Source organism: Salmo salar, chromosome 23 (genome assembly GCF_965601325.2).
Source record: "Salmo salar chromosome 23, fSalSal1, whole genome shotgun sequence".
In the NCBI taxonomy this organism is placed as follows: Eukaryota; Metazoa; Chordata; class Actinopteri; order Salmoniformes; family Salmonidae; genus Salmo; species Salmo salar.
The window spans coordinates 11,080,727-11,104,233 of record NC_138313.1 but is presented as its reverse complement, the minus strand read 5'-3'; the positions used below and the strand labels follow the sequence as shown (position 1 = coordinate 11,104,233).

Below are 23,507 nucleotides of genomic sequence, written 5' to 3'. Positions count from 1 at the left end.
ACCTTATCACCTTTCAATCCAGGCAGCCCCACATTTCCAGTCAGGCCCTAATAGAGAGAGGGAATAGGAGAGGAGGGAGTCCTCAGTGGCAGCCATTTTGAAAAAGGGAACCGAGGAAGATACAGAGACCGATATACGTAGATGCAGAGAGACTGACTGGAAAACGGAAGAGAACGGAAAAGAGAGGAGAGGTTGGGTAGTTACCATAGTTCCCACTATGCCAGTCAGTCCTCGCTGTCCCTCAGGTCCTGGGTCTCCCTGTGGAGAGAAGGGGGAGTAGGGTAAGATACCGCACGCATGTGCGCGCACACACAAACACACACACAATTCATCAAGTATACAGTATGTATTATACTGGCTCAGATTTACAGCGCAAGACAATGAAGGACATGTTTCACAAGAAACATCCAATAAATCCGTTCCCCACTCGCAGCCCATTATTTTGACACATGCGGTTACCGCCTGGGACCTAAACACTACATTCCTGTGAGTCAACGCCTATGATGACTTCCAAGCTGTGCCTGTGCTGGCAAAGTGTCCGTTCGGAGTTGGGCCGTCCACACGTGCGGACGCGTGACTGGAACATAGCGCACGCACAACTGTAACGTCACATCTAATCAGCTGTGACATGGACATGGTAGGAGTGACCAGACACTGTGCTGCTGGAAATGGGTCTGAATGATTGTTCTAATCGTTGTAATTACATGGGCTGAGGGCGTGGGACCGAGGGCCAGCTCTGTAAGTGATTCTATGCGTTCCAGGCCTACTGGCCTACCAGCGTGGCTCTGTTACCCAATACTGTGCTTTGAGGGGATTGTCACCAGATCTGGAGAGAAGTGCAGCTCCAGCAACACAGGAGGGACTGATAAAGTACGAGCACAAACACAGATACGGCTCCCTTCATCAGAGCCAGCCTGTACTCTTGGACAGATACCTTTGCTTCCTCCTACTTTTAACCTATACAAAAGATTCTGCCAGCCGCTGTCACGGAAACCAGTAAGGCTTCTTCACATTCTAAAACGTGAGAAGTACCGTGGTAAATTAGGATTTATGAAGACTTCAGAGAACAGAAACCAGTAAGGCTTCTTCACATTCTAAAACGTGAGAAGTACCGTGGTAAATTAGGATTTATGAAGACTTCAGATAACAGAAACCAGTAAGGCTTCTTCACATTCTAAAACGTGAGAAGTACCGTGGTAAATTAGGATTTATGAAGACTTCAGATAACAGAAACCAGTAAGGCTTCTTCACATTCTAAAACGTGAGAAGTACCGTGGTAAATTAGGATTTATGAAGACTTCAGATAACAGAAACCAGTAAGGCTTCTTCACGTTCTAAAACGTGAGAAGTACCGTGGTAAATTATGATTTATGAAGACTTCAGAGAACAGGTACTATAAGAGCAGCTGAGAATTAATAAGTGAATGCAGTTGAAAAACATGGAGTGGTTTTGTAAATAATCAGTTGTATGCATGGAGACTTTAGTGGAAGAGGTAAGAGCAGCTGAGGATGAATAACTGAAAGCAGTTGTCCTTTGTTCAAATTTTATTTGACCTTTATTTAACTAGGCAAGTCAGTTAAGAACAAATTCTTATTTACAATGACAGACTACCCCAGCCAACGCTGGGCCAATTGTGCACCGCCCAATCACAGCCAGATGGGATGCAGCCTGGATTTGAACCAGGTGGTGCAGTGACACCTCTTGCACTGAGATGCAGTGTCTTGCACCACTTGGGAGCCTCTAATGCAGGGGTGAAATGAGTCGGGGTCTCAACTTACTGTTGAGAGTTAAAATAATAGAATACACAAGGTGCAATTTCGAAATTTGGTAGTGCATCAGCAGTCACTCAATTAGCCCATGTCAGCAAACATTTTTTAGATTGGTAAGGTAGTCAAGCGGCCAGCTATCTTGTAGTAAGCATGGTTGAATTGCCGACCGGAGTGGGGCCCATTGATCATCAGTTATCATATTAAAAACTGCAAACATTGACCTCCACCCCATGGCAAAATTAGTATAATTGCATGAAATTAGTTATAAAATCGAAAATCTTTTCTCCGCCCCATGGAAAAATGGAATGTAGAATTGGGAGTATGGATGTGGGTACGCAGACCCACGAGCCACTGCGGCCCCTCATGATGAGTTCCGTTTTTTTGTGAATCTTCACAAAGCTGCCTTGGCAACGGTTGAGGAAACTCCATCCGGCGAGCATCCAGCGCCCCTCAAAGAGCTTAATGCGATGTCATTAAGGACATGTGGCTTAAAAGCAGAGGTCCATCTGGTCTCAGTATGATTTTGTGTTTGATGCTCAGTCTCCCTGGGTAATGGCACGGCGGGATGAAGACAAATCGCACGCACTTCATAAAGAACGCTTTCAACTGAGGGCATATGAAAGTTACGGGCTGAGAACAGACAATTGGTGTAAGGCGATACCCCACCACTCTCCTTTCAGGGCCAACCAATTGATCCAGTGAATCAAACTTCAATTTCCCACACACAGCAACAATACGGGGGAACGACAGATAAGATGGACACCACCTGCTGCCTGCGAGAGGGTTCAATCTCTCTCTCTCTCCCTCTCTCTCTCCCTTTCTCCCACCCTCCCTCTCCCCCTCCCCACATGAGAAACCAATGATTTAGAGAAACTTCAGGAAAACCACATTGGTGAATTCCTTCTATTCCTTTAAAACAATCGAACACAACGCCACTGTAACAGAGGATCATATATGTTACACACATCAGACCTATGGAATGTGTACCATTAAATTATATGTGTGCGTGTTGGCCCCATTAGAGTGTGTACATTTAAGAGTTTATTACGCTTTGGCTCTGAATGCAAAGCTTCACACACCACTCTCTCTCTCTCTTTTTCCTGGAGAGAAACGTCAATGGAAGAAAAGGTAAAACCCTTTGTCCTATTTTGTTTTATATGTGTGGTTTAAAATGGACAGATTGAGTTTGGGTCAAACATACAGCACAAGCCCAATCAGCGATTCCCATTCCACCGTCATTTGGGAAGGGAACTCAGGCATTCACATATACAGTATGTAAACAGGGTGATGAGCATCAGTGCAGAAAGCCATTCAACCACAGTACTGGTTGTGTTCTGGGGTTTTGTTTAATGACAAGACACACAAATCCCAACCACACAGAAATAACAATGATGGATAGGAGACGACTTAACCCAACCACACAATACAACCCAGTCTGTCAGTCAAAATGGCAAACACCAAGCAGATCTGATCCATCATGGCTGTACTGTGGGAACATGCTATAGGATCTAACCGCGTCGAGGCTCACTGCCACGACTTTGTTTATAATGAAGCTCTCCAGAATTGGGTAACGATGCTTCAAGGGAAAAGTAGAGGGGGGGAAAAAAATTGAAGCAACAATATGAGTTTTGGAGGACAGAAGGAGAGGAGTAAGGAATAGTGGTGGAGAGGGGCTCGGGCCTGCATGTCTGTCTCCTGCATAAGGACGGCAGGGGTGACAGTGTGGGCTAGAGAGATAGATGTGGATCAATCAGCAGAGGAGGTGCCACCAATTTGTTTGAAATGTGAATTTGAAAGACTTCCTCACGGGGCGGGGTTGGGGCGGGGGCAGAGTGACATGAGGAATCAGTCGCCACACTAGTTGGGTTTCCTCTCACATAACAAATGCCTGGAAGACATGGGATTCTAATTCCAGCATGATGGAAGTGTCCCGGGTTCGTAGAGTTGGGATGGGTTGAATTGGGATTTGCTGTGGGACCGCCTCTCCTCTGGGGCGAAATGTCTGACGTGACAGAGCCCTGTATACTGTAGGCTGCCATTCATGTAGACCCACTTCGGTCTCACTTTAAACAAACCATTACTTGTAAAGACTTGACAAAGCATTCGTAAAGTCTTTGTGAGCCCCACACAGATGCTTTTCAGACAGGGAGACATCGTGGATGTAGAGCTGCTGTTCAAAATTATCATGTTTGAGTAATATTTCATGTAAAGTACCTGCACTTACAATAATGTTGTATTGAATTGGCAATACATTAGTGACTGTAAAACATAACATGGCCTATAAATATGTGAGCACAGTATGTAACTACATGAACGGAATTTATCCAATTGGCAACTTTACCAGCCAGCGATTCAGTTTAACAAATCGAGACCTGTCATCATGTGTCCTTTCCTGGGTTATACATTACACTTCAATACTTCATCCTAAATGTATGTACTTTACGTGAACTATTTCTCAAAGATGATCACTCAACAGTTTTTGTCATAGACATACAGTACACCAGGAATAGAAAATGCAAGAGAATCTGTGTGATGTTGAATAGCAATAAGAGCAGGATGATCTATATCCTACAAATGTAGCCTCAACTTTTTGTCACGGCTGGAACAGAGCTGGCTGCGTTTCCCTGGTAGGCCTAACCTCCAGTAGCCTGATCTGACCATGTCCATGCTGTGTCCTGTCCAGAGAACAGCTTGATTTGTGGGGATGGGTCAGAGCCCTCCATCTGAGTCAGATCAAATTCCCGGGGTACGTAAGTCATGCTGCCTGTCTGCCATCTTGTGTCACTAGTTCAGGCAAGTCAGACTCTGTGAGGATCTTGGCGTGGCAGTTGAGTTAGGGTTGAGTTAAGGTGTAGCGGTTGAGTTATGGCCGGATGCCGTGGCAATGGTTGAGGAATCTCCATCCCTCTGAGCACCTCTCGTGGTGACCCCGTAAATCTGTCTGATGGAGAGAGAGGGTTCCCAACCTCCCAACCTCCCATGCTCCGGCCAACACAGCTTTCCCAGGGAGGCCAGGGTCAGGGACCAAACCTCACTTCACCTCAGCAGCCCCGTGGGGAGGAATGGGTTATGGAGGTCATGGGGGTATGAGGGATGGGGTACGGGCTAGGTCATGGGTGGAGGTAATACAGTATCTATCATTACGTGCAACACTATACTGTTTATATGGCCTGGATGGACACTTTGACATGTTTTGATGCCTTAAAATGGCATGGGAGTATGTATGAGTTTAGGTAAGAGCTGCTATGGATTTCTTTCACTCATCCCACTCTCTCTCCCTCTCAGGAGACAGCACTAGGACAGGCTCTCTAAGGGGGGCTGCCTCCCTCTCTCCATCTCTCTCTTTATCTCTCTCTCTCTCTCTCTCCAGCTTTAAATAATGTGCAGCTTATAGCAGGCCTGAGCAACTCCAGTCATCTGTGGTCTGATTGGTGTCACACTTTTGCCCTAGCCCCAGCTAACACAGCTGACTCCAATAATCAAGTAATCATGATCTTCAGTTAAAAATGCTATTAGTTTAAATCAGGTGTGTTTGCTAGAGATGGGGGGAAAAGTGTGACACCAATCAGGCCCCTGAGGACTGGAATTGCCCAGGCCTGTGAAGGCTTCGTAAGCCCTCATAAATCCTTTATAAACACTACATACATGTGTTACAAATCATCTACAACCGTATGTCATGCTTTAAAGGGTTCATAAATGTGGCATAAAAGTGTGACATAACCACCAATGTCAAATGTGACATAACCCACTACGTCAAATATTACATAATTCTGTGCTTTATAAAGGGTGACATAAGCACCGTTTAATAAAGGCCTTATAAATCATATTAAATTGAGGCTTCACAAAGCATTTATAACCCTGTCATGCATCTTGGTAGAGCATTGCAACCCCAGGATATTGGGTTCGATTCCCGGGACCACCCATACATAAATGTATTCACGAATAACTGTACTGTAAGTCACTTTGGATAAAATTATATTATATTTTACGAAATCATTTCTTGGATGGCCCAACCTCTTGGGTGCATAGTCAGTTTTGGACCTGACCTCAACTTACCCCAAAATGATGTGATGCAGGATGACACACACACTAAAGTACCAAAACATTTTGGTAGGGACATTTAAAATCAGTTATATTTTATTGCCTAATTCTTTTCCCCCCCCCCCCAAATTCTGTTTTCTTGGTTTTGTTTTTCCAGGTTTCGGATTTCCTAAAAAAAAATCTGGTTTACCCCAGATTCTTTACACTATTTTAAATAGATAAACAACAAAATTGGATTTTCTGTGTTCACAGTAATGCTTAAATCACATCAGGTGATGACTTTTGAGGTCTGGGAAAACATTTTTGTGTGTAGCTGCCCTTTAGTTCAGTGAGCATGCCCTGTACTGTTGTTTGGTTAGCAGGTTTTCTGTAGTAAGCGCACATGTGATGTGATTCAGCCGCCAATGGAATGGGTGGACTAAAAGGCCAGCAAAACTCTTGAAATGACAGCATATATACATTCAACAGACCCTACAGAGTATTCCCTACAACACTTTTACTGTGGCACCGAGAATAGTTCTTGCTCTAAGTAAATATGTATTACATACAGTTGAAGTCGGAAGTTTACATACACTTAGGTTGGAGTCATTACCACCACTCCACAAATATCTTGTTACCAAACTATAGTTTTGGCAAGTCAGTTAGGACATCTACTTTGTGCAAGACACAAGTCATTTTTCCAACAATTGTTTACAGACAGATGATTTCACTTATAATTCACTGTATCACAATTCCAGTGGGTCAGAAGTTTACATACACTAAGTTGACTGTGCCTCTTAAACAGCTTGGAAAATTCCAGAAAATTATGTCATGGCTTTAGAAGCTTCTGATAGGCTGATTGACATTATTTGAGTCAATTGGAGGTGTACCTGTGGATGTATTTCAAGGCCTACCTTCAAACTCTTGACATCATGGGAAAATCTAAAGAAATCAGGCAAGACCTCAGAAAAAACACTCTAGACCTCCACAAGTCTGGTTCATCCTTGGGAGCAATTTCCAAACGCCTGAAGGTACCATGTTCATCTGTACAAACAATAGTACGCAAGTATAAACACCATGGGGCCAGCCATCATACCGCTCAGGGAAGAGACGCGTTCTGTCTCCTAGAGATGAACATACTTTGGTGCGAAAATTGCAAATCAATCCCAGAACAACAGCAAAGGACCTTGAGAAGATGCTGGAGGAAACCGGTACAAAAGTATCTATATCCACAGTAAAACGAGTCCTATATCGACATATCCTGAAAGGCCGCTCAGCAAGGAAAAAGCCACTGCTCCAAAACTGCCATAAAAAAAGCCAGACTACGGTTTGCAACTGCACATGGGGACAAAGATGGTACTTTTTGGAGAAATGCCCTCTGGTCTGATGAAACAAAAATAGAACTGTTTGGCCATAATGACCATCGTTATGTTTGGAGAAAAAAGGGGGAGGCTTGCAAGCCGAAGAACACCATCCCAACCGTGAAGCACGGGGGTGGCAGCATCATGTTGTGGGGGTGCTTTAGTGCAGGACGGACTGGTGAACTTCACAAAATAGATGGCATCATGAGGGAGGAAAATTAAGTGGATATATTGAAGCAACATCTCAAGACATCATTCAGGAAGTTAAAGCTTGGTCACAAATGGGTCTTCCAAATGGACAATGACCCCAAGCATACTTCCAAAGTTGTGGCAAAATGGCTTAAGGACAACAAAGTCAAGGTATTGGAGAGGCCATCACAAAGCCATGACCTCAATCCTATAGAAAATTTGTGGGCAGAACTGAAAAAGTGTGTGCGAGCAAGGAGGCCTACAAACCTGACTTACACCAGCTCTGTCAGGAGGAATGGGCCAAAATTCACCCAACTTATTGTGGGAAGCTTGTGGAAGGCTTCCCGAAATGTTTGACCCAAGTTTAAACAATTGAAAGGCAATGCTACCACATACTAATTGAGTGTAGGTAAACTTCTGACCCACTGGGAAAGTGATGAAAGAAATAATAGCTGAAATAAATCAATCATTCTCTCTACTATTATTCTGACATTTCACATTCTTAAAATAAAGTGGTGATCCTAACTGACCTAAGACAGGGAATTTTTACTAGGATTAAATGTCAGGAATTGTGAAAAACGGATTTTAAATGTATTTGGCTAAGGTGTATGTAAACTTCTGACTTCAACTCTATACAGTTATTTGCATTGGGGGCATTTATTTGACATTGGAACATGTTTCAAAATCCACATTTAATGCAAATGTCACTTAAATATGAACAAATATGAATCATTGTTAATGTTTAGACAATTATTTGTATATATCATTTATAGTTATTGACACATTTATGTGGGGCACTTTAATTTGAAAATGTTCGGAATTCCGTGTCCCGGAAGTACTTTTTTAGTGTTGCTGACGAGATGCTGATCATGTGATGAGTTAGTAAATCAAATGCCCATTTGTGCTGCCACTGAACAGCGAAAAACAAATAAGTTAACCTTTATTTATTGTCATTTAAATTTGTTTGTAGTTTGTAGTAGTTAAGTGTTTAGTTAGATTATATACTGTAGCTACCTCAATGGTTATTTCAAATAATTTCAGTGACTTCACAACAATTGCTAGCTAGCCTAAATGTAGTTAGCAGGCTCACCTAAATACCAATCCCCCTAGATACAGCCATGTCTCATAGTCACGTCTCACCGTCACATTTGACAATGGTGATTATTACACACAGTTATGCCACATTTATGAACCCTTTATAAAACATGACATACGGTTAACAATGCTTTGTAACACTTATGTAGTGCTTCTGAAGGCATTATGAAGGAGCCTTTATAAGCTGAACGTAATTTAAAGTGGGACCTCTTTTGGTCTCTTCGCTCGCCCTCCCGCTTTCTCTATCTACTTCTCTGTCTCTCTCACTCGCTCATTCTCTCTGTCTCTCTCTCCCTCACTCAGCTCAGGGCTTGACAGGCCGCCATGTCTTTAAAGTTAATCAAATATTGGTAATCCACCTTTGGCAGGGCAGTCATGACCTGCAGAGCACAGCACTAAGCGCGTCACAAGTAGGCAGGGTGAGGAATATATTGTTACCATTCAAAACAAATGACCTTGGTTGGAGTATTGGCACTACCTCTCCAAGAAACGACTGGTACTAGTTAGAGATTCCCATTTATCAGAGCAAGTCAGAGCAGATTCCCCATTCATCAGAATTTTTACTCTTCCAGTATACAAAGCAGTTATCCAAAAACATTTAATCTACAGACAAATGGGCTTGATTTGGGCTTGATGTGGATATAATACACTGTACAGATCTGGATCTTCATTTGAGCCAGTTTTCTACAGCAGGAAAATAATCCTGCAGCAAGAAGAAATGTGAATTATTATGTGGATTATAATTAATGGACATTTTTGTAGAGGCTGATGCATTTTTCTTTAGGGAAAATCCAGTCTGATATTTCAAAGTGGAAACTACAAACTTCAGAAGGCGTTTTAAAACTCAAATACGACGCACGTTTGTATTTCCTGCTTTGCAGGACAATTCTGAGCAACAAGTGATCAAATTAAGATCCTACATCTGCATGAGAGAAGTACTGTAGAGAGGAATCAACAGCATCAGACCCTACTAAATCCCAACATCTTCCCAAAACTGCATCAAAATCAAACATACCAGAATGAATGAATGATGAAATGAACGAATGCACACCACATTCAAAGTGGGTGCTAAGTTACTACTGTAGTAAACGTCAACCTCTACGACATAAAGATAAAAACGTTAGACCTTGACCAGAACACAACAGATGAATAAAGATATTAATCAAATGTATTTATAGAGCTCTTTTTAGAATAGCAGCTGTCACAAAGTGCTTATACAGAAATTGAGCCTAAAGCCCCAGAGAGCAAGCAATGCCAATGTAGAGGCACGGTGGCTAGGAAAAACTCCCTAAAAAGGCTGATGTGTAATGTTGTGTAATACTCACCCTCAGACCAGGGAAGCCACCCATGCCAGTCCCACCAACAGGCCCCTATAGGACACCACAGGAACATCATGAGTACAGGGTAGCAATGGACACACATGTGAACATAAACACACACATGCACCCAGGCACACACACACAGACGTACACACACGCTCGGGCCACACACAGGATAGTAAAGCTTTTCTCCAAATGACAATATCACGCAGTCTGGCACACCCAGATCCAGCTAATCATAACACAAACCATGTTGTGCTATGAACCACACTCTCTTCTTTGTTGCTTCTCAGTCTACATACATTAAACAGTGCTTTTACAAAACTTTTTAAATCAATAAAAGAAAACAGGCTCAGAACAATCAGAAGAGGGGAAACATCCAATTTGCTAATCTGCAGCATACTTTGCCAGCTCTATAAAGAGATTCCCTGTACCTGCTGTTCTGTTGGAATCTGCCCAACACAGACAGCCCTGCGAAATTGTAACGGATTGCAGATCATCTCAACACATTGAGCTCTACAACGTTACTGACTGCTGGGCCTGGGCTGAGCTCATTCATCCAGAGCTATAGACGTAGAGAAACAGTACAGAGAGTGTGTTCTAATCTAAACCATACGGTTGAGTCAACCCTGGCGTTTCTGAGGCCAAAAGAGAACAATTGCTCTGTCTATATATTGTACATGGCACAACTCAGCTCAGCAAAGCTAATCTCCTAAAAGTCATAGAGCAGGGGTGCACAACATTGTTCCTGGAGTGTGATTTTTTTTTGCTAGAGACTGAATAGAGTATACAAACTTGGCAACCGGAAACAGGCCAACGGGCAAAGGGTACTCGAGCATCGGCTCTCGGACCAATAGGCTCTGAGACAGCTTCTACTCCCAAGCCATAAGACTGCTAAATAACCAGACTGCTAAATAACCAGACTGCTAAATAACCAGATTGCTAAATAGTTAATTAATGGTACCCAAACTATCTTGCACTGACCATACGCACACTAGACTATATATACACACACCATATACACACTCACTCACACACACCACATTGACACTCCCAAATACATTCACAAACACCACATACACAAACACACACACACACAACCCACACACATACATACACATTACACAAACACACTTACACACTTTTACACTCATCATATGCTGCTGCTACTCTGTTCTTTAGGTGACTCGTATTATTATCCATCCTGATGCCTAGTAACTTTACCCTGCTGTCACGTACTCTCTACCTCAGATAGCTCATACCGCTGCACATGGATCTTTTACTTGTGTATCTTATTTTATTCCTCTTGTGTTACTATTTTACTTTTAATTTCTATTATTATTTTTAGACCCAGCATCATTGGGAAAGGCTTGTAAGCAAGCTTTTTACGGTAAAGTCTACACCTGTTACATTCGGCGCATGTGACAAATTTGATTTGATTTAAAGGGATAGTGTTAGATTTTGGCAACTATTTACACAGAGTCAGATGAACTCATGGATGCCATTTCTATGTCTCTGTGTGCAGTTTGAAGGAAATTGCTAAGTAACGTTAGCTCAGCGACTGGGATGTGCCTGTAGACTTCCAGTCATTGCGCTAACGCTAGTTAGCAACGGCTCGCGAAACTACTTCCGACTTGCTTCAAATGCACGCAGAGACATCAAAATGGTATCTACGAGTTCATCTGACTCTGGGTAAGTAGAAAAGGGGCTTAATTGCCAAAATCTCGGACTATCCCTTTAAGAGGAGGGACGTAGATCTTACCTCGTCGCCATCAGGACCAGGAGGACCCCTTTCACCAACATCTCCAACAACTCCCTGCACACAAAAGAACGACAAAAGTTTTAATTTACACAATTTTGGCAGTTCAGTTAGGAGTTAAGGGGCTCCTTTAGATATTCAGATGCTCCTGGGTATAATCTCTTCATTGTGGGCCTATCAGATGGCACAGTGCAAAGGGCGCTGGCCCTCCTTGCCTGTCTACACCTGCCTATTTGCATATGGTGGGATGTTCTGATGTTCTCCATTCTCTCCTCTGTGTTCCAGAACTTCCAGCTCTGAGTGTTCCATCCCCAGCGTTCCAGTTCCAGTTCCAGAGAGAGAGAGAGAGAGAGAGAGAGAAAGAGGCTTTGATAACCCCTCTCCACTCACTCACAGTCAGATGCTGGTGTGCCTGGTCTGGGCCATCGGCCCACTCGGTATCCCAGCTGGCCACAGCATAGAGAAGCTGTCAGATGCCTTGCTCACTGACACTTGTGTTTTTATTGCTTTTTTTGCTATGTCATGCCTTTGGTTACTCCATCTCTGTATGTGAGACACTGTTTTCCTATGCCAACCTGACTAGCAGTGGGAGAGACTCACTCAAATGCCAAGTTGAATGCCAAGGTATGCATATCCTCATGATGTTGGCATCCTGTCCATAGGTTGTTTTTTTTTCACGAGTAATCTATTTTTGGCTGTGTGTGAATTGTTACTTTTGGCACTGAATATGCCGAGTGCATTTGCACATTAGCAATGAACACTCACAGAATACAGATGAAGGCAAGATTTGGCTTTAAAATTCCTTAGGGCTTCCTGTGTTGAGGGTAAATGATTACTTCTGTGGGAATAGCAGATGTACACCATTATGGGTTGTATAACACTTCTTTCTGACCTCTATTTTTCCCACCTCATCTCCTCTCCTCTACACTCTCCTTATCCTATCCACTCTTCTCATCTCCCCGTTCGACCCTCTTGATAGTGCATGACGTTTTCCACAAACTGGACCACCACAGTTATTGACAGAGGATGTATGCGGACCATTCGCTTTTTTCCCCCCTGTCCAGGAATATCACTGGTTTCAAAGCTGTGTGGTGTTGTGTAATCCATTACCTGTTTTCCTTTGGGACCGGTCTTCCCAACAGGACCGGGAATACCCTGGGAAAAAAACACAAGGAAACTCTCAGATGAGGAAAGTTGACTACCGTTTGCTGTGTAATTCATCTATGACAAAATCATAGTCAAGACCTCCCTCACAGAATGAATCATCCAGGTTTTTTTATTAGACATTACTGCCAGGCTAAGAGAGCAAGCTGAGTTATTAAGGGATCATAAACACTGTACTACGGTCCAGGGGACTTATGATTTATTTCATGATGAAGGAGCATATTTTCCACTGATACAACATGGCATTGCATTGTGGTAAATTGAGTTATTAGACATTTTATTGTCCTTATCAGAACTCCCTGAGGAGAGATCACTGTAGCTGCTTTGTCAGTATCAGCAAACATTTGGATCAATAAATAAAACCATACAATTAAACAGGGCTAACCACATATTTTCCTGTTGCTTAATAGCTCCGAAATAGATGAAATGCAACATGAATTGCCTTTGGTTAGATCCGAGTTTACTGATATTGACGACCCTCGTCCTGTCCATGTCTACATGGAAGGTTCAAGAGGAGTACAACTGATAGGATGAGTTAGCCAGTAGACTTGGTTATATCCTACACCTATTGCAAACAAAGAGGACAATGTCTCCTACCTGACAGACACTTAATTAGGTGCACATGCTGCATAAATCAAGGTGACACTTACTCTCTCCCCTTCCTGCCCGGCTGAACCAGCTATACCAGGAGGCCCAATGAAACCCTGAAAACCAAAGCACACATACAGTACATCTGAACCAGTTTGTAACACTTTGCCTGGAGGTATAATGCAAAGTAAGACTTGTCATGAGCGTGTACGACCACGTAATAAAGTCTTAAAACCACCATCAACATCTAAGGAAGACATCATTTGGACAGATTGTACAGAACAACATATCTTTATGTTGTCTACTGATGGATAAGACATCGGGGCATTACTGAAATGAAGATTCATCAGTCACCCTCAGACAATGGAAGTTGAACAGTTGGACCTACAGTAGAGTATACGCATAGAGATAAATCATCATATCTCTCTGATGGTATAGTAGATAAATGTCTAACCTGTACCCCTGCACATTGACTCGGTACCGGTACCCTCTGTATATAGCTTCGTTATTGTTATTTCATTGTGTTACTTTTTATTCACATTTTTTACTTTAGTTTATTTAGTAAATACATTCTTAACTCTATTTTTTTAACTGCATTGTTGGTTAAGGGCTTGTAAGTAAGCATTTCACGGCACATGTGACAAATACAATTTGATTTGATTCAGATAAACCACAGTGACATGTAGCAGACTGTTGAATACCTGAACAGGTTTATCTTAAGCCCATCAAAGCAATAGTGTCTCTGAACTCACTGAGTTCTGGGAATCCTGCATGTCAGGTATGTAAACGTATGTAGCAGTCTTGATTGTAGCCAGATCAGAGATTAGCGATGATGATATACCCCTACTCTAGTGCTGGCATGTTCACACATATATATATATTTTTTATTTATTTTTTTCATCCCTGACCCTTCCCCGCGGGAGGCCTTTTGCCTTTTGGTAGGCCGTCATTGTAAATAAGAATTTGTTCTTAACTGACTTGCCTAGATAAATAAAGGTTAAATACAAAAATATAAAAATGCAATATGCAAGCACACACACTTTGACTTTAAAAAAAATACTTGAAACTGAAGCCAAGCGATCAGCCTAATGATACATTGTCTGGCTTCATGGACAGATATGAGAGGGATAAATCTCCATCTTTCCGCCTCTCCTTTCTCTCATTCTACCGTTCCATCTTTCTGTCAGAGGAACTCTTCACCGAGGTCTCATTCAGCCGAAACAGTTCCGTCCGTGAAATAGAAGTGTTTCATGGCTAGGGAAGCAGGTCAACTGGTCCTGTATCCATGCTGCTCACTAGAAAAGTTACATCTATGGAAAAAACTGTCTTAGCTGACAGGCTAAGAGCCAAATAGAAACGTTTCAAGTGGCCAATTATCCATGCTCGATTGAAAAGTAACATGCGGTGCAACCTTAAAAAAGATGTTTCTTAGCTGACAGGCTAAGAGCTGCTGACCACCCGAGAGAAGAAAAGTGACATGCGGCCATTTTTCCACTCTGTTGTAAAAAAAAAAGTAACTAGCGGTGCATCTTTCAAAACATTTAAATTCATAATTACTCATCCCTCTTTGCTGACAGGCTACGATCTGCTGACCGCTTCAGAGAGAGGAGATCAGGCATGTCCATATTTCATCAGTATGGAACATAATACTCATCTGGCGATAGCAAATAACGCCTCATCACCATTACCTCACAAATCACCACTAAAATGAGAGGGAAATATGGAAGGCAAGCTTTCGCTTTCATCCTAACTAGCTAAAAGGGAGAGGAGTGGACACTTGAAGAGGCAGAGTCTAGTCCAGTGTGGGGGACAGGAGACTTCTATAATAAGAGCAGACAGCAGTGTGGGATAGTGGCGGACTGGTGGCTTATCTGCTATGTTTTGGTTTCTTCCTTCACTTAAACATAATACAACATGGATGCAAGACTAAATCTCTCTCCCTCTCTCCCTCCCTCTCTCTCTCCCTCTCTCTCTCCCTCTCTCTCTCTCTCCCTCTCTCTCTCCCTCCCCTCCCTCCCTCCCTCCCCCCCAATGGAAAACTACTAGAGATGTCCTCAAACTCAGTGAGCCCTGTAGTTTTCCCTAATAGGCTGATATATCATTCTGTCTCTGACATCATGTTGGCATAAACAAAAATGACAAACTGAGGGACTCTCCTTACACCTTTTTTTTTTACTTTTAATTTACCTACCTCTTCATACCCTCCTCCCAACCTTTCTATCTATGCTCCAGCCCATGCTCTTTTCCCTCCCTCTGTTCTCTAGCGGAGGGAGAGCACGCCTGTGCTTCCTGGGGAAAGGAATGAGCTGCTCTCGCAACAGAGCAGAAGCTCGACTGAGCGAAAACAGATCCCAGACCTGCTCCCAGAGGAATCTGCTGCAGTGGGAGCCAGCACCTTGTTAACACAACACAGGCCCTCTTAATAGATCAGCCGTTCCCAGTGGAGCAGACAGGTAATCCCTTCAGGAAATTAACTATTCCTTCTAATAGAGCCGAGTAAAGTGGAGGGGAGGGTAGTAGGGAGCTGTACTTACACGTACACCTTTAGGACCTGGGTTACCTTCTGGCCCAGCCAAACCCTGCAACAAAGGAGAGCAGCATCACACAATACAGTGAAGAGAGACTGTCTGCTACACAATAAACTTCCACACATAAAACACTAAATTGTACATTTTAGACAGGTAGGGAATTAATAATTTGATTGCATAGACTAATTGTTTAAGGAGTAAAAAGGAATGAGGAAAGATGCCAGTCATACTCTCAGCTACATTACACTTCCTTGTTATCATTGTTGTGCACAAACGTTTAGTTCAAAGATTCGTCGTCTATTATACTTATACAACACCTTTCTTCAAAATAATTGTTATTCAATATATAGTTGAAATCAAAATGATAAGGAGTCAAGTGTTAGCTATTTGAATAAAAATTTCAAGCAAAAAGGTCACTAGTTGACAGTTTTTTTCACTAAAGAGACTGAGGAGTGTGTCACTACTGTAGTTTGGGGAGAGACAGGTGGACATGATGTGCATTTTTGAGTACAGCAATATGATAGCACACAGGAAGTGATGTGGAACTCTGTGCAATGTAATCAAGCCGAGAGGACGGATGGAGGAATCTGGAGCATATTCACTGCACCTGCCTGCCAGGGTAACCTGCATCCCCAGACACTCCTGGGAGTCCCGGTATGCCCTGCAGAGGAGGAGGGGGGGGAGGGGGGGGGAAAGAGACAAAGAGAGAGAGAGATGGAGAGAGAGAAAAGAGAGAAAAGAGAGGGATGAAAGAAGATAAACATTGGCCCTCGCCAATGCTGCCAACTCAGGAATAAAACAGCCACTGTTTGCCCTCACCCATCCCCCTCCCCTCCTCTGTGCTTCCAGTAAGACAGTGAGTACAGCCAGACTGTAGCAGAACACACACACTCTCTCTCTCTCTGGCTCCTCCCCTTCCAGTTCCAGCCTGAACAATCACCTTGGGGCACAGAGTGGCACCTGGTGCTGAAGTCATCTCAACACCTTAATTTACTTTGTTAGTGTGCTGCGTGAGTGCACTCCGTTTTAGGACATTTGTGTGGAAAGGGGAAACATGTTAATTGTTAGCTTCTTGAGTGGCTGAGGAATTGGTGACAATACAGAGACAGCTGAAGAGTGACTATACCAAATGACTTCCAGGCTACAGCTGCCTGACTCTTTCTCTCTCTCTGTGTTTATGTGTGTGTGTTTGTGTGTGTGTGTGTGTGTGTGTGTGTGTGTGTGTGTGTGTGTGTGTGTGTGTCATGCTCTAGCCCAAAAATGGTCCATAATGAGATCAGTGACCTGGCCTTTTCCTAAAATAAAAAGGGACAAGTTTGACACAATGAACACTAACGACTCACCTGTTCTCCAGGCTGTCCTTGTGGCCCTGGATAGCCCTTAGGACCCTGCAGGTAGAGAAAGAAAACATCTTAAATGAGACTGAGAGGAGAATATCACCTGCTCTCTCTTATGGCTCAGCTCAGTTGCCTACATAGTACATACACCATAGTCATACATCATTTACACACACACGCGCACACACACACACACACACACACACACACACACACACACACACACACACACACACACACATCAGCTCAGACAGATCCAGCTCAGAGATGTGCCCAGCTCATGAGCTCCATCAGCAGCAGATTTTTAATTAAGAATGGAATAATGAATGTGTTTACACAACAAATGTTAATGCATTGAATCGTATCGCATCAAACCAAATATAATCGATTTGTTCTCTAATGAAACTGAATCGCACCGAATCATTTCAAACTGAAACTGATTTTTCCTGTAACTAAAACAGATTTTTCCTGAGCCCATGTGTCTAGATACATGTCAAATTGTCTTGAAAGGGAAAGATGCACATCCCTAACACCTAATGTAGACTAGGCATCTACTGTACCACTATCAGATTGGTTCTGAAATCACCATCACCCACTAATTAACTTGCACATTAAGTGTTTGAGCTAGTAAAGTATAAATATTTATTGTTCACAAATTCCACCCCATCTCAAAATCGAATGGTTTCGACCGTTTGGACGTTTTTACAGAGTGATCTTCTCCTCTCGCTTCGGCCAATTGTGATTGGTGTCCTTGTTATGACATTTTCAACTTTACTCTGTATATCTAAAAATGACCATATACTCCGATTGTTCAAAGCAAAACAACCAAAGCTATTGCTGATGGTGAACCTTAACAATCAAAACAAAATCTGAGGCATATCAATTCATAGCATTTTAATACATTTTCTGACCGATGCATGTGACATTTAGGGACCGCGGACCGATGCACTTTTATCTTAATAAACATTGGAATTCGGGACCGATGCTTACAGTGTATCGGTGAATCGTTACTTCCCAATACAGGGCCCCTGACTGACTGAGTTCTTGGCTGTGTGCTTAGGGTTGTTGTCCTGTTGGAAGGGAGAACCTTTGCCCCAGTCTGAGGATCTCCCTGTACTTTGCTCCATTCATCTTTCCCTCGATCCTGACTAGTCTCCCAGTCTCCACTGCTGAATAAAATCCCCCCAGCATGATGCTGCCTCCACCATGCTTCACCGTAGAGATGGTGAAAGGTTTCCTCCAGATGTGACGCTTGGCATTCAGGCCAAATAGTTAAATCTTGGTTTCATCAGACCAGAGAATCTTGTTTCTCATGGTCTGAGTCCTTTAGGTGCCTTTTGGAAAACTCAAAGAGGGCTTTCATGTCCTTTTTACTGAGGAGTGGCTTCCATCTGGCCACTCTACCATAAAGGCCTGATTGGTGGAATGCTGCAGAGATGGTTGTCCTTCTGGAAGGTTCTCCAATCTCCACAGAGGAACTCTGGAGCTCTGTCAGAGTGACCATCGGATTATTGGTCACCTCCCTGACCAAGGCCCTTCTTCCCGAATTGCTCAGTTTGGCCGGGCGGTCAGCTGTAGGAAGAGTCTTGATGGTTCCAAACTTCTTCCATTTAAGAATGATGGAGGCCACTGTGTTCTTGGGGACCTTCAATGCTGTAGAATTGTTTTGTTAGCCTGCCCCAGATCTGTGCCTCGACACAATCCTTTCTCAGAGCTCTACAGACAATTCCTTTGACCTCATGGCTTGGCTCTGACATGCACTGTCAACTGTGGGACCTTATATAGACAGGATGTGTGCCTTTCCAAATAATGTCCAATCAATTGAATTTACCACAGGTGGACTCCAATCAAGTTGTAGAAACATCTCAAGGATGATCAATGGAAACAGGATGCACCTGAGCTCAATTTTGAGTCTCATAGCAAAGGGTCTGAATACTTACGTAAATCAGTTTTTTTATTTTTTATTTATTTTAATAAACTGTTTTCGCTTTGTCATTACGGAGTATTGTGTGTAGATTGAGGAAAAACATTTATTTAATAAATTATAGAATAAGGCTGTAACGTAACAAAATGTGGAAAAAGTCAAGGGGTCTGAATTCTTCCCGAAAGCACTGTATATTCATGAGCTCACCTTGACTGACAGCTCTTTGAAAAGCTTATGTCAAACAACTTGGATGCAATGAGCAGTATTGCAGTAAAATCATCTTAAGCAAATTTGGTGATACCCAAAGTATGGATGTTACGTTTGATACCGGAGCTCCGAGGCATGCGTCAAAATCTTTAAGCAGTTTGCTTCAAAGCAGTGTACTGATGGCTGTACCACTTTATCAGTAGGACATGATCAATGAAGTCCGAAGCTTTGTTTCATCGAACAACCACCTGATTGGTTTGGTATTGGTTTGGTATTGGTTTGGTATTGGTTTGATAGAAGACAAAAAGGTTACTCCGCGCCTGCGCTACAGCGTGTGGGACATAATCTTTCATAATTTGGTTGCTCTAAATTATTTTGACCAGCAGGTGCCACTAGTGTACACTGTGATGTTCAAAGCCTCGGCTAATGAACCTATTTTCAACCCAATTGGCTGGAAAGCGTCAATGCTTCAGGGAGCTTTGTTCCGCATCACTAACACAAAGCAACTTGAATATTGAAATTGCATCAATGATGTCTCTTGTGATGCACAGCAGCACTGACAGATGTGTTGACTTGACAGCTGCATCTGAGTTTTGAACAACCCTTTCCCCCTTTTGTTCTATGCTGGCTGAAGACCTAAGTAGCCAGTAACTACGGAAGCTAACACCAGACACAGATGAAAGCATATAGTATCTTAGCCATTGATGAATAGGGTAAACTTGTAATTATATTTTCTGACACCCTACAGTCAAATTTTGGCACCAGTAGAGTAGCTATCTAGCTATATAAACCACGCCCCTCTGCAAACACGCCTTCTCCAATGTTGGTTCCAAGGCGGTATTTATTTAAATTAGGTAAGATCATGTTACTATTGGTGTATTAAAATGAGCGTTAAGGGGATGCCACCTTGTCCCCTTAATAATGAACCCAAGTGTTTGACACAGGAGAGGGGGACCAGTAACTTTATGATCAAACTTTATCAATGGAGAAGTAACAGTCATTTTTCATACTTTGGTCTTCATACTTTGATCTGGTTTACTTCAAATATCATCACATTTCATAAAGACAGTCATACAAGGACAAACATTTCACAATTTTACCATGACTAGCTAGAAAACAGATGTCCAATGAAATAACAGTTGATGCTATACTGACATCACTCTAATGTGAGGCCAGTCGAATGTACTGTATAATTAAGTGAATATGCTTAGTCAGTAATCCTTGATTCGAAGAGTTGGATATTTTCCCGTATTTTACAAATGTTCCACCCCGAGAACAAATCACTTTACTCCCAGGTAACCCAGTATTTCCTGCCAAAACAGGAAGTGTCATTCAAAAGCATATAAAGCATATAAATAGGTCTGTCTGTATTTGATTAAAACTTTGATCAGAAATTCAAGCCTGATGATATCTGAGCCTGATGATACCTGAGCCTGATGATACCTGATACCTGAACCTGATGATACCTGAGCCTGATGAGACATACATGAAATACATTTCATGAGCACAACATGAAATACTTTTTAGAATAAGGCTGTAACCTAACATGGACAAATTCAAGGGGTCTGAATACTTTACGAAGGCACTGTATGATATAGGTTTATAGGCTACTGCACATTACGCACGACAGACAAACCCCCAAAAAACATATGTAGATATATATGCTCTCTTGGGTAAATAAATGAAACAAGCTCCAGTAGGCTAATCTTTTTTAGTGTGAACTGTATTACTGTACCGTAATGTATTATACTGTATTATATGGAATGGAATTACGCACCTCGTTCAAACCATGATAAAGCTAAGAGAACATGCGATTCTGGTGCAGCACCTGCAGCCTACAAAGTTACATGTGTAGCGTGTACGCTAGGAGTCGGGAAGCAAGTACAGGAAGTGAATTTAATAATAAATGAAACATGGAACAAAACAAGAAACACGAGTAGCGTACAGACATATAACACAGAAACAGAATCACACCTCACCAAAGGGAAGCAACAGGGATTTACTGGTGACGTCGGGTCCAGGTGCCGCTGCCGAAGCAACCGGGGATGCCTTAGCCGGCGCGACAGGTTCCCACGCCTCGGCCGGCTCTACAGGTTCCCGCGCCTCGGCCGGCTCTACAGGTTCCCGCGCCTCGGCCGGCTCTACAGGTTCCCGCGCCTCGGCCGGCTCTACAGGTTCCCGCGCCTCGGCCGGCTCTACAGGTTCCCGCGCCTCGGCCGGCTCTACAGGTTCCCGCGCCTCGGCCGGCTCTACAGGTTCCCGCGCCTCAGCAGAAGCGAACGACCCGCTCCTGGTCCTCAGGACTGCCCCTCTTCTGCGGCTGGAGCAGCGCATCAGGGATGGGGTACCGTCACATCTAACCCCGCTCCCCCTCTCCGCCAGTTTATTCATCATTACGCACACCTGCCACCATCGTTACGCGCACCTGCGCCTCATGAGACTCCAGGACTCCATCATCTTCCTGATTACCTTCCCTATATCCGTCACTCCCTTTGGTTCTTTCCCCAGGCGTTATTGACTCTGTTTCTGTTTCATGTCTGTACGCTTTTCGTGTTTCTTGGTTTGTACTATGTTCTATTTATTATTACATTTGCACTCCCTGTACTTACTTCCCAACTCCCAGCGTACACATAACAACATGTATAGGCTAGCGAATTTGATTTTGAAATATAATAGGGCCTATTTGTATAATTAGTAGGCTGACACATATATACACCTTTCATAATATTTCCCCTAGTGTTATTTTACCATTATTCTAATGACATGCTTAAATAATATAGGACTAGACTTAGATGCAAATGGCTTTCACTTCTCTTCACGTAGATTGAACGGTTATGGGTCTGAATAAATAACTGCTATAGCCTACCGCAATCACAGTAAACAAGAGCTTGCTTCCCTCTTCGAATAGACTATTGATATAAGAAATGAAAGTAAAAAAGACAATGTCCAGCAAACTATTCTAGTCTTAATTTCCTGCATGGGTCTCCAAGGGCTAAGGAGCTGTTACGCTCGTTGTAAAGATTAGACCAAGGTGCAGCGTGGTAAGCGAACATTTTACCTTTATTAAAATGAACACCAACAAAACAAAGAAAATACAAAATGAACGTAAAGTTCTGCAGGCTTCACAGCAGCTATACAAAATCAAAATCCCACAAACTGAGGGAAAAAGGCTGCCTAAGTATGATCCCCAATCAGAGACAATGATAGACAGCTGCCTCTGATTGGGAACCATACTCAGCCAACAAAGAAATAGAAAACCTAGATTGCCCACCCTAGTCACACCCTGAACTAACCAAATAGAGAATTAAAAGGATCTCTAAGGTCAGAGCGTGACAGGAGCGTTTTTTTTTAGGGAGAGAGGGCAGCTGAGCACAGGTGAGTATGTATTGCGCAAGAGACAGAGGCTATAAGGCTAATACTGCATTGAATGTATTACCTGAAAGAGGTAGGCTAGAATATCTTGAACAGGATAATCTATTTTGGATGCAATTTGAATGGAATTTATGTAGAGACAGACTGCTCGTGCGTGCTCTGATTTAAAGCAACGATATTCAAGTGATAGGCTGTTTTAAAACTCTAAAGCTGCAATAAAAAAAATCTATCTTTACATTTAACAATATGGTGACCCCCGAAAGACAGACGGAGATGTGTAAATTAGACACACATTCAGTCCTTATATTACTGTAGAATAGGCTATGCTGCAGCAAATGTAGGCCTACCTGTCACAAGAAAAAAAGTTACCATGATGAGATGATAGGTCTATATGCATTGTGAACTGCACTCCATACTGAGATGGACAGTCTGTCCCCACCATGAGCGTTGATGATTGATGATGCAGAGAGCAGAAAGAAGGCCTTAGAGAAACCAGATATAGACATTGCATATAATTGAACAGTTCCATTTTGCGTCATGCTGTTGATATAAATAATGAATTATCATTTACAGGTTTCTCGCAGTTATTTATCCCAGGAAAAGGGAGTGGTTGTGGGTGGTAAATCTTTGTAAATCTCGGTAACCGGGTTCCCACCATTCAACCATACTTGATAGTGTCAAGAAAGGTCTTGTACCGGTCAGAAAACATTCAGATGTCAAATAAATGAACAGTTGATGCTAAACTGTGTCTAAATGTAGGTCAGTTGAATGTATAATACAAGTGACTGTGCTTGGTCAGTATTCCTTGACACTGTAGCCCAAAGAGGTCTTATGACAGTTAACTCTGATAGAGTCAAACCAGGATACATTCCATG

At 42.8% G+C, this 23,507-nt stretch overlaps 1 protein-coding gene across 1 annotated transcript in view; it reads right to left on the bottom strand.

Moving 5' to 3' along the window:
• LOC106584045 (uncharacterized) overlaps positions 1–23,507 on the bottom strand; it is a 188,904-nt gene that overhangs the window by 97,334 nt on the left and 68,063 nt on the right. The window contains exons 8-16 of the mRNA XM_014168854.3: positions 17,136–17,180; positions 16,400–16,453; positions 15,799–15,843; positions 13,327–13,380; positions 12,623–12,667; positions 11,516–11,569; positions 9,760–9,804; positions 205–258; positions 3–47 (exon numbers count right to left, since the gene is read on the bottom strand). Of these exons, the coding sequence (XP_014024329.3) occupies positions 3–47; positions 205–258; positions 9,760–9,804; positions 11,516–11,569; positions 12,623–12,667; positions 13,327–13,380; positions 15,799–15,843; positions 16,400–16,453; positions 17,136–17,180 (441 nt within the window). The remainder of the gene's footprint in view (positions 1–2; positions 48–204; positions 259–9,759; positions 9,805–11,515; positions 11,570–12,622; positions 12,668–13,326; positions 13,381–15,798; positions 15,844–16,399; positions 16,454–17,135; positions 17,181–23,507) is intronic.